We start from the raw sequence: 12,058 nt of genomic DNA on the forward strand, positions 1-12,058 counted from the left end.
TTTGTGCTAACGATTACTTTCTTGTACAGCTATGTGATATTGATTACCAATTATAATGTACACTGTATCTGAATGGAACTTTTTTTGTGCACACCTCTGCAGTGACCAATTCCTGAAGACATTCCGAATTGAAATTATGTTAAAATGGATGTGAGCAAAACCTTTTTTTTTAAAGATAGAAACTTTTTGTCGTTGGAAATGTGTACATAATGTCTACGTCTACTTGATATCGTGCCAGGCTTTGAATATCCACACTATTAACTAATATACCCCCACATCGTAAACATTTCGATGCTAGTCAGTCAACATAATAAAAATACCAAGAAATTGGCCTCTTACTATTACCAGAAACCAGGCTGTAGAGACAGGATCTTTTGGCAGTCTGCTTTTCTTCACTTGTTTGGGATAGAGAAAGAAAACTCCCATCTTTAAATCGAGCACACTTTAGTTTTGTGGTGTTAAAAGCTTTTTTTTTATAAAGACTTATCTGCCTTCTAATGATTTTTTTTTTCACTTTCCTCCCTCACAATCCTTTATTCTTCCAGACACGGGTGAGGTTTGCCACACTGCTGTTCCTGCCGCAAGTCCAGTGAATATATCAGTTAGGCCTGTGGAGAGTGTGCCTTTTCTGTCCCAGGTCTTGCCGACATCTCCTCCATGGTGAAAGATATTAGAAGCAAGTGCCACAGTAGCAATGGATGAATGAGGACCACCTTTCCCAGCGGATACGCTGGCGCTTAAAGCGAATTAAACCGAGGATCTCCTCATTCTACTAAGAAGATGAAGAGTTGTCGAGCGGTCTTGTCTCCAGGGAGGGGGAAAAAAAATCAGTTTGTGGTTTTTTCCAACTAAGTAAAATTATGGTCTAATGTCCAGGTTCTGGACTTATTGACGAGTTAAAAGGTAGGTTGTACATCTGTCTGCATCATTCCTGTATTTCCATCTGGGGATAGATTGGTGGTTTGTGTTGGAAAATGGACACACATACTAATGTCTCAATATGTACATAGACAAAGCTTAATGGATCCTGTTGTGTCAGACAAGAACATGAAATGAATTTTAATTAGTGGAAGGCTGAAGAATTGTGTTTCACTTATTTGGTTGTATATTGTCACCACTGCTCAATGTTGCATCAATTTGTACAATTTTAACTGATTACACTGAAAAGATTGACTGCAAGAAAAATAGACAGTTCCTATGTGGAAAGCCTGGAATGTGCAGGTATTTGAAATGTTAAATAGTACCTGCACTTTTCTTAGAATCTGCACACCCGGAAATCATCATTTACTATTATCAACGTGTTTAAAGTTGCAACCTTGTTTTAAAGAATGCTCTGAATCACATTGGTGTTACATTGCACTGGTGTATAAGTTGTTCCCCAAATCAATGAGGGCTTGAAGTGAGTATCATGTACAAGCAGGTCCTGGTTCTTACTGTACCCTTTCTTCTGTGACTATAGTCATTTGATTTTGCTGTTAAGTTGGAGTGTTATAGAAGTGTTTACCCATCTTATGCTTTTTCTTTTAGTCTTCAAATGTGGAATTTGACTATTTTCTATCTGCAAGTGTTGGGGCTCTGTTTGCCTGGCATACGAGTATTTGAAATGTGCCCCTTAAATCCAGGCAATTGAACCATAGAATTCCTACAGTGCAGAAGAAGGCCATTCGGCCCACCATCCCTCTGAAAGAGCACCCTATCCCTGTAACTCCACCTAACCTGCACATCCTTGGACTGTGGGAGGAAACCCACAGGCACTGGGAGAAAGTGTAAACTCCACACAGTCACCCATGGCTGGAATTGTACCCTGGCAGTGTGAGGAACAGTGATGGCCACTGTGCCAGCGCCCCGCCCTATGAACTACGAACGAGTTTTGGTTCAGAAAGTAACTGATTGTCATGGTTTGCTTCTCCTGAAATCATTATAATCTTTATTAGTGTCACAAGTAGGCTTACATTAACACTGCAATGAAGTTACTGTGAAAATCCCCTAGTCGCCACTCTCCGGCGCCTGTTCGGGTACACTGAGGGAGTTCAAAATGTCCAATTCACCTAACCAAGCACATCTTTCGGGACTTGTGGGAGGAAACCGGAGAACCCGGGGGAACACTGGAAGAACGTGCAGACTCTGCACAGACAGTGACCCAAGCTGGAATCAAACCTGGACCCTGGTGCTGTGAAGCAACTAACCATTGTGCTACTGTGCCGCCCATAATGATATCTAAGCAAATGAAAGTGATTACCTTTAAAAGTTTCTCCTAAATAATAGTTTGTACAATTTCTCCCCACCCCGCCCCCGTCCCATCCCAAACACCACCCCCCCGCTCCACGTCACACCCCAAACATCTTATTGAAGCTTACAGAATCATGATTTTCTATTTACAAAGAAATCCAACTTTATTTTAAATCTTTCAAAGTGAGACGGATTCATCCTTCTGGTTATATTGCCTAGAGAATCTTCCCCTCTACACTGTACGCTTTAAATGTGTTGGGCTCCTACTTTGCCTCATGGTGCCGATTGCAGTACCCTCCTAGAACCTCCAGAAGCAAGTAAAGTAGCAAATCCATTTAAGATATTTTGAGGACTTGGTGGGTAAGGAATGGCACGTGTTGCTGTTCAGTTCCGTGTGCTGGGAAATATGTGTGGACTGTGACTGATGACATTATTGGGCTTGAGAATGATGACAAGATACCTCACTTAGTGGAGTAGCCAGCCAGTGCACATTGCTTAGGTCACGCATGAAGCATGGACAATTCGGTGAGGTACAATATGGCGGCAGGTGTCTCCACCTTTTATGGTCTGGAAGAGAAAAGATTTATTAAGAGGGAAAAAATATTGACTTGTGTTGTGCACTTTATTCTGCGAATTGCTTTTTTGTCAAAAGTGATTGTCTGAAATACTAATCGACCTTCCATCATTCTGCCGTATGCACGGTATGCCAACCAGTGTAAGAAAAACAACCTGCCCAGGATATTACTGGTAGATGTTTAACAACCAATCTGTGTTGTCTAAAGCCAGATGTCACTTATTGTTTCTTTGACTCTTTAAAATGTCTAGTATTTTGGGAATAGTTTCCTAAATTTCTAGAATGCTCTAGTGATCCTGACTTCGCAGTTTGGTCTTCTACTTTGTTTTTAAATATTTTTAGTAAGGTACAGTATTAATATGCTGTAGTTTATTTCCATACCACTGTATGTCCTGGCATCTAATATGCTAACATCTAAAATGTACTATATTCATTAACCATGCAATATTATAGCCTGTTGTTTCATTTGGAGAAGGACTGATCTGCCTCATATTTTAATGATTGGAATTTGCAATTATGGGATTGTCCATAATTTAAAAATTCTTGCAAGCGCACAAGTAATATCTTCAATGTACTTATTTCTATTGCTTTTTGAAAATCCAGAGCTCGTAGTATGTCCACATCTAAATTGTTATGTTTAATAACCACATTTCAGTGATGGACATTTTACAGTGTATTCTGAATCTTTTTTTAGCCTAAACATGGCTGAGCTACGTTCCTCCAACTTTGGCCCTCTTTCCAATCTTTTTCCAATTCCTTGTACAGGGCTAAGCAGATTATAGTTGCAGGAGGTCAAATTAATTTTCAATTTTGGAAAGGTGCTCTTTGGAGAGATGAAGTACAATTGAAACACATTATTTCCTTTAAAAGTATCGCTCTTGGAAAAAAATATAAATTTGATCAACCTGTATGAAGGAATTGAAAATGTCTTGGTTTCAAATGAAGGGCTTTTAAAAAGAATAAAGGTGTGAGTAGAACATATAACCAAAAAACTAAAATTCTATGCTGGAGATGTGCGCATTAGCTTGGTTAAAGAGAAACAGACCAGATTAATGTTTTGGAATCTAAAACCGAAAAGGTTTGCAACATCTTGAGTTCTTTGTGCAATTAATTTTTTTTAAATATAAATTTTGAGCACCTAATTCATTTTTTCCAATTAAGGGGCAATTTAGCGTGGCCAATCTACCTAACCTGCAAATCCTTGGGTTGTGGGGGCGAAACACTGGGAGAATGTGCAAACTCCACACGGACAGTGACCCAGAGCCGGGATCGAACCTGGGACCTTGGTGCCGTGAGGCAGCAGAGCTAACCCACTGCGCCACCGTGCTGCCCCTTTTGTGCAATTAATGATCATGAAATAGAGGTATAATTTCAGTTTCCCGATACCATTGCTTTTCACACAAAGATGTTTCAAAACTGTTTACAACTACGCTCTGTACAGTAGTGCTGCTTACTACCTCAGCAACCTTTTCATTGTCCTCATTGGGAAGTAAAGCACCATAACCTGGTACACTTTAGAAAGTTGTTGAAGAATTATGCACCCTATTGTAAATTTAAAATGTTCTCAGACTTGCTATTTTTGTTAAGATTATACATTGTGTATATTTGTAATGCATTGATTAATCTGTATTTTGCTTTTCTTTATCACCTTACTTTACAATTAATCATGGCCTAAAAAGTTGATACTTTGCTGTTAAGTGTGAAAGATACTGTCTTGTTTGCATCATTGAAGCTAGCACCTCTGGGTCCTCTGATGGACTTTAAAAAAAAAAAAAGAAAACTCTTGTTTTTAAACTAGCTATGAGAAATATTTTTTTAATTTACTGTGATAAATAATTGAACCCAGCAGGTTGTTGTATTTTTTGTGTAGTTAATTCCAGCTGGTGTTGTTGCCAAAACCTTTAGTTAATATGTGGACATTAACATCCAGATGCACATTCAATTTACTATGCTGAGGTTTGGCATGGGTTGGTTAAGAATTACTGAGAACAGTATCCTCCACTCTGGTGCTCAGTGGTTGTCAGCCATTTACAATTTGCATTGGGATAAATATCTTGTGTAGATTAACATAGTAGGAGAGTGATTATATTACTAGACTAGGAATCCAAAGGTCTCAACTAATGATCGGGACACATGAATTCAAATCCCACCATGTCAGCTGCAGAATTTAATTATAAAATTAGTAGGGCGGCACGGTAGTGCAGTGGTTAGCACTGATGCCTATGGCGCTGAGGACCCAGGTTCGGACCCGGTCCTGTGTCGTTGTCTGTGTGGAGTTTGCACATTCTCCTTGTGTCTACGTGGGTCTCACCCCCACTACCCAAAGATAAGGTGAGGTAGATTGGTCACGCTAAATTGCCCCTTAATTGGAAAAAAGTAATTGGGTACTTTAAATTTAAAATAATTCGTAGATAAATTAAATAAACCATGTCTGCGTGGGTCTCACCCCCACAACCCAAAGACGTGCAGGGTAGGTGGATTGGCCCTACTAAATTGCCCCTTAATTGTGGGAAAAAAAGAATTGGGCACTTTTTAAAAAAATAAATAAATAAATAAAAAAAATAATAAAAATTAGGTAAGTATCGGGTAGCACGGTGGTGCAGTGGTTAGCACTGCTGCCTCACACCGCCGAGGACCCAGGTTCGATCCCGGCACCGGGTCACTGTCTGTGTGTAATTTGCACATTCGCCCCGTGTCTAGGTGGGTCTCCTTTCCACAACCCAAAGATATGCAGGATAGGTGGATTGGCCATGCTAAATTGCCCCTTATTTGGAAATTAAAAAATAAATAAATAAGTAAATATCAGTAAGGGTGACCATCAAGCTACTGGATTATTGTAAACCCCCACCCAGTTCACTAAAGCCCTTTAAAAGAAGAAAATCTGCCGCCTTTATCTGGTGGTAAGGCCAAAAGTAACTGCAGACCCACAGCAATGTGGTTGACTTTGAATTGGCCGTGAAAATGGCCCAGCATGCCACTCGGTTGTTAAGGAGGGTGGCTTACCACTGTCTTCTCGAGGGCAATTAAGGATGGATCACGTTCAAGTGTGGAAAGCTCGTACCACCGTGATTTTCAGTTGTACTGTGATTTTGTTTCCCCCCCCCCCTCCCTTCCCCTTTGTTTCTCTTGCTTTGTTTTTTCCCCCTCCGTCAAAGTGAGTGGACAGCCAACCTGCTCCCAGCTCTCTGAGTCTGCCAGGAGGTATACCAAGGTATCCATCCCTCTGCACTCAAACCCGACTGACAAACATGGATTGGCCTCGCTAGTACAATAATTTTCAACGCTACAGTGCTTGCGTTGTATTTTACAGTTGTGATGCATGGTCAAACTTATATTGTCTTTAACTTTGTATTTAACCAGCTGATAACAAGTAATGGGCCTAGTGATTTATGATACTAGGCATGCAGTACAGAGGTTATACCATACGATAATAGGAGCAGGATTAGGCTATTCGGCCCATCGAGCCTGGCTGATAGGTTTCTAATCCCCATTCTCCTGCCTTCCGCCTGTGCCCCCTGATCCCCTGATTAATAAAGAACTTATCTATCTGCCTTAAGGACACTCGGTGACTTGGCCATCTGCAAGTGAGAATTTACATCCCCCTGTGGCAAGTTGGGAAATTGAATTTGTTTTAATTTGTGGGCTGGCACCAGATACCTATGAAAGGTACTGGATTAACAAAAACCCAAGCGGTTCACTAAATATTCTTCGAGGAAGCCAACATGCCACCTTCCTTATCTGGCTTACATCTGACTCCAATCTGGCTTCTTGTAGTTCCTCATTATGGAAATCAAATGTGTAATTACAATACTTGACATTGATTAACTAAATTACGCTGATAAAATTGTCTTTCTCCTGTAATGCTTTTCCTGGAATTACCCGCAACCAACACAGTGCTGTAATAAATGCTTTACCTGGTCACACTTCATAACAGTAAAAATTGGAGCTGGGCCATTTGGAAGTGAAACCAGGAAGCACTTTTGCCACCTGGGGGAGGGTAGGGTAGCAGAAATCCAAAACTTATCTTTCCCAAATGGCTGAGACTACTGGGGAAATTTCAAGACTGAGATTGATGGATCTATGCTGGATAAAAATATCCAGGGTTATGGAGTTACCGATGAGCCACGATCTAAGTGACAGCTGGCACAAGGGGCTCTGGTTCCTATATCCATATTTTGAATATATATATATATATTTTGGAGGCTGCAGTAGCAGCAAAATATCAATAATTGCACGACTTGGAGGAATGACCACAAGGTGAAATACACTTTGTAGTTTGTAGGCACTTCAATCAACTTGCCAGTTGGTGAATATGGAGCAGCACAAAGCATTTACTCCTTTCCATTGACCAACCTCTGTTAAAAGTACTTGCACTGTTCGGGACATAGACCGTTTTATAACTAAATCCCTTTTTGAAAAAAAAATAGTCAGGTGGGGGAATAAACCGAAAAAGAAAAGTGTATAAATAAACTCTTGGGAGCTTCTGTTTGTCATCAGGAAAGGCGAAGCATTGGCACGTTCCCAGTACTTGTATCTGTTTAGTGTTCAAGGATATGCTATAACTTTGCCTTTCAGTTAGGCCATGCTTTCCCCCTTGAATTAAAAGCATAAATAATTCTTCATTTGAAACGGGAAACTTGGTTCTGATGTTATAGGGAAATCAAAAAATATAAACTTTTAAAAACTGGGGGGGGGGGGGGGGGGGGGCGGAGAACCACTCATGTTTGTCTTTGCTTTTAAGCACTGCTCTTGGGGATGGTCACCTGAAAGTGGACAATATCTTCAGGGCCAAATAACTGTATAATACTGAACTCCTTCCAAAGAGGTTGAAGGCTGAGCAAGTTTTACTGCAACTGTGTTGGACCATGGTGAAATCACACCTGGAGTAAGACAGTTTTGGTCTCCTTACCCAAGGACAATAGATTGTCTTTGAGAGAGTGCAACTAATATTCACTAGATGGATTCCTGGGGCGGGTGGTTGTCCCAGAAAGAGAAGTTGGACTAGGTCTGTATTCTCTGAAGTCTGGAAGAATGAGGGGTAATTTCATTGAAACATAAAAAAATTTAAGAGCTTGACAGGGTAGATACTGGAAGGATGTTTACCCTGCTGGGAGTCTAGCATTAATTTAATTTAATAATCTTTATTATCACAAGTAGGCTTGCATTAACACTGCAATGAAGTTACTGTGAAAAGCCCCTAGTTGCTACATTCCGGCACCTGTTCGGGTACACAGAGGGAGAATGTCCAAATTACTTAATAGCACGGCTTTCGGGACTTCTGGGAAGAAACCGGAGCACCCAGATGAAACCCGGGAAGAACGTGCAGACTCCGGACAGGCAGTGACCCTTGCCGGGAATCGTACCTGGGACCCTGGCGCTGTGAAGCCTTAGTTCTAACCATTATGCTACCGTGCTGCTCAAAGAGACCATAGGTTCAGGATAAGGCTCAACTATTTAGGATTAAGACAAGAAATGTCTGGATTGTAAATCTTTGAAAAACTCTGCAAGAGATCTGGGGCACAGGGTTCCCAGTTGTAGAATGTATTCAAGATACAAATTGGTACAAAAGACTTAGGGTTTTGAAGGGATGTGGGAAGATTGTGGGGAACTATAGCTGAGGCACATCAACTAAGATTATTGAATGGCAACACTGGCTTAAAGAGCAGAATGGCCCATTCCTGCTCCTAATTATGATATAAAATGGGCAGGCAATTTAAAAGTAGGCCTGGACGTTGATACCTTTGCAAGACGGCGTTGCAAGGAGATAGGTTGATAAGCAACGTTGTTGTAGAATACGTTCATTCTTGTTGCTTCTGATTTGGATGACCCTGAATTACCTCTTTCAAGGAAAATTTGCCGACTGCTTTGTACTTTCTCCCTGTGAAATATTGTAATTACGTTATTGAAGAGTTAATCATGAGGTCAGCAATTTTTGCGTTTTATTACAAAGGAACTTGCTCGCTGACGAGTAAAGATCTGCTTTTGAATTGGTTATCTGGTCTCTTGTGAGCCAAAATGTATGACTTTCTAGGACAAGCATCAATGTATTTCGTGATTTTACCTTTATTTGTGCATTGGCCATAACCACAATTGACTAACTAACCAAAACTTTGCGTAACTGATAGATTATTTTAGTTTACTCAATTATAATCTCCCTGCTCTTTTGGAATCCTCCCCATACCAATTTCACAAGCAATGCCAAGACTCAACTCAACCAGAAATTGTATCCAACCACTAGAGGCTGCTACCATTATGTGTGAGAGATTGTAAATCCTCTCACTATTAGGAAAAGTACAGCAGCTATTCGCTTTTTCTTTTTAAACATCCCGATGAATTTTACAAAAAAGCCCTAGACACAGATCTTCCACAAGATGATAGCGAGTATGTATGGTACATCGCCATTTCAGTGCAAGGTACCAGAAAATCCTTCTCTCTTGACCATGAGAACAAAACAAAGAACAAAGAAAAGTACAGCACAGGAACAGGCCCGTCGGCCCTCCAAGCCCGTGCCGACCATGCTGCCCGACTAAACTACAATCTTCTACACTTCCTGGGTCCGTATCCCTCTATTCCCATCCTATTCATGTATTTGTCAAGATGCCCCTTAAATGTCACTATGAGCATGAAACATTACACACTAATTCAAGGATTGTGTACTCCAGACTTGGAATTTACCATTTCTAAGTAACAGACAATATACAGTTTAACTTGTGAAGATTTGCCACATCTCAAAACAGAATGCTAATTTACAGAAACTATTCTCAACCGTTTAATATTTGCGCTGTCCATAGAATTTGTCTCCTAATTTTTTTGGCTGTATTACCATAATGTCACAAAGGGATCCGGACATGGCAGCTCTCAGACTGTGCAGCTCCCATACATCTGTAAGAAATTCTGTTCTTCAAACAAAAATGTAACCTGCACATATGGTGCAAAGTAATAAATGCCTGGAACTGATTTCAAGGGTTTACTTTTGCAGTCACTTGTCCTGTGACCTCCATGGTTAGGTTGCAGTCTTTATAAATCACTCCCAAGATAAATACGCTGCACTCTATTTAATTTCTGACCCTATCCAGGACTGTGGAAGTTGAGTGAACTCGTGAAATATGTATTTTCAGCAAAGTTGGCCTCGGAACTTCCTGTAGTAACAACTGTGGGAAACCGGCCGTGATTGGTTGCTGCACTGCTGGAACACATACAGCATCATCTGGGGTTCTGCCAACCCTTGTACCCCGTGCTTTTCAAGTTATTGCCTATAAATTTTTTTAGCATTTTTAAAAATTGAATTCTCCCATCAGTGTTTTGAGTATACTAGATTTATTCCTGACTGTCAAAGTCACATTGTGTGCAGTGAAGACACCAGCTGCCATACTTCCTCTCTGCTCGTGTTAAATTCTTGCAACTACCCTCTTGTCTATTCTTCTGCCTAATATTTGCGTATAGTACAGAATTGTGTCACAATAAAAATGATTTCCTGTTATATTGTGTTCTGATAACTTTTGCTTTTTATATCTCTTGTGCTGTATATTCCGTGTAACTTTTAGCAGGAAGAAACTATTACCTGACCATAGATTTGTAGATAACCTGTTCAGTATGTATTATTGAAATTTTGAATAAATCTTTTTTGTTAAGAGATGTGACTCACTTTTTTTAAATTTAATGGCTGTTCATTCCTGGTAGGCTCATGGACAAATATCTTTTTAAATAATTCATGCATGGGATCTGGGCGCTCCCAGCAAGGCCAGCTGCCCTTGAGCCATGTGGCTTATCAGCCATTTCAGAGGGCATTTAAAAATCAACTACATTGCTGTGGATTTGGAATCATGTAGGCCAGACCAGGTAAGGATGGGTTGAGGGCATTAGATGGCTTTTTATGAAATTTGCCAATGCTTTCGTGGTTCTCATGCGACTTTAATTCCAGATTTTCATTGAATTCAAATTTCAACATCTGTGGTGGAATTTGAACCTGGGCCCCCAGAGCATTATCCTGGGTCTCTAGATTACTATTCCGGTGACAATGCCACTGCACACTTACCTCCCCTGGAAGTGTTCATAGTTTTGGAATCCTCCATAGTGTGCACCACTTTGCTCCAAATAGCTCGATTGCCAATCTGCTCTAATTCAAGACCACTTGGTGAGAGGGGAATTACGTTGGACAGCACATGGTGGCACCGTAGTTGGCACTGCTGCCTCAAAGCGCTTGGGACCAGGGTCGATTCTGGCCTTGGCTGACTGTGGAGTTTGCATGTTCTCACCGTGTCAGCGTGGGTCTCCTCCGGGCGCTGTGGTTTCCTCCCACAATCCAGAGGTGTGCAGAATTGCTAAATTGCCCCCGAGATTAGGTGGGGTTACAGGGCTAGGGTGGGGGTGGGGGGGGGGGGGGGGCTAGGTAGGATTCTCTCGCAGACTCGATGGGCCAAATGGCCTCCTTCGACATTGTAGGGATTCTCTGGATCTATGGTATGCACATCACGGAGAGTTGGAGTGTGATTGGAAGATCTAGATCTAGATCTTTAGATTTTTTTAAAATTTAGAGTACCCAATTCATTTTTTCCAATTAAGGAGCAATTTAGCGTGGCCAATCCGCCTACCCTGTACATCTTTTGGGTTGTGGGGGTGAAACCCACGCAAACACGGGGAGAATGTGCAAACTCCAAACAGACAGTGACCCGGGGCTGGGATCGAACCTGCGACCGTGGCGCCGTGAGGCAGCAATGCTAACCACTGCGCCACCATGCTGCCTATCTATATCTTTAGATGAGTGTAACTGCTAGCATCAACTGAAGTCCAAGGGACTTTTTTTGTTGTTGCTGGAACTGATGAATAGTGGTACCAGATTAAAGTTTTGGGTAACTTTATCATTTCGTACTCTGCATGATATTTCTATTGCATTCCAATTCACGAACAGTGTGTGCCTCTAACATGTCATTTATCATCAGACGATGCTTCACAGTAACCAGCCACTAGATGGTGTGAGAGACTAGTCCGAAATGGCATCCGCTTTCATTTCTCTATCCCTGTGCTGCCAATAAGGCTGGGAAGCACCCCGTGCAAAGAAGGCACATTATGCTCTGTACAGCACTGGAAGAAACCAGAAAGGGTAGGCAAGCTGGGGGGGGGGGGGAGACAAATAATTCTGTAGTCGGAATGCAAGATCACTGATTTAGCATGAACTGGTGCAGAATGGAGAATACTGCATAATTCTGTCGGCTTGTAATACACAAAGTTACCTTCTAAGTCTTTGTTAAGGAGACG

At 41.3% G+C, this 12,058-nt stretch overlaps 1 protein-coding gene across 5 annotated transcripts in view; it reads left to right on the forward strand.

Annotated features, from left to right (window-relative positions):
- Window positions 1–10,436, forward strand: part of LOC140386881 (vascular endothelial zinc finger 1-like) — a 55,780-nt gene extending 45,344 nt beyond the window's left edge. For all 5 annotated transcript variants that reach the window (XM_072469702.1, XM_072469704.1, XM_072469701.1 and 2 more), the window contains one exon: window positions 546–10,436. Coding sequence is in view for 2 of the 5 variants with exons in the window: in XM_072469703.1 (XP_072325804.1) it covers window positions 546–664 (119 nt within the window). In the remaining 3 variants the exon portion in view is untranslated. The remainder of the gene's footprint in view (window positions 1–545) is intronic.
- Window positions 10,437–12,058: the final 1,622 nt, after the last annotated feature.

Source organism: Scyliorhinus torazame, chromosome 12 (genome assembly GCF_047496885.1).
Source record: "Scyliorhinus torazame isolate Kashiwa2021f chromosome 12, sScyTor2.1, whole genome shotgun sequence".
NCBI classification, from domain to species: Eukaryota; Metazoa; Chordata; class Chondrichthyes; order Carcharhiniformes; family Scyliorhinidae; genus Scyliorhinus; species Scyliorhinus torazame.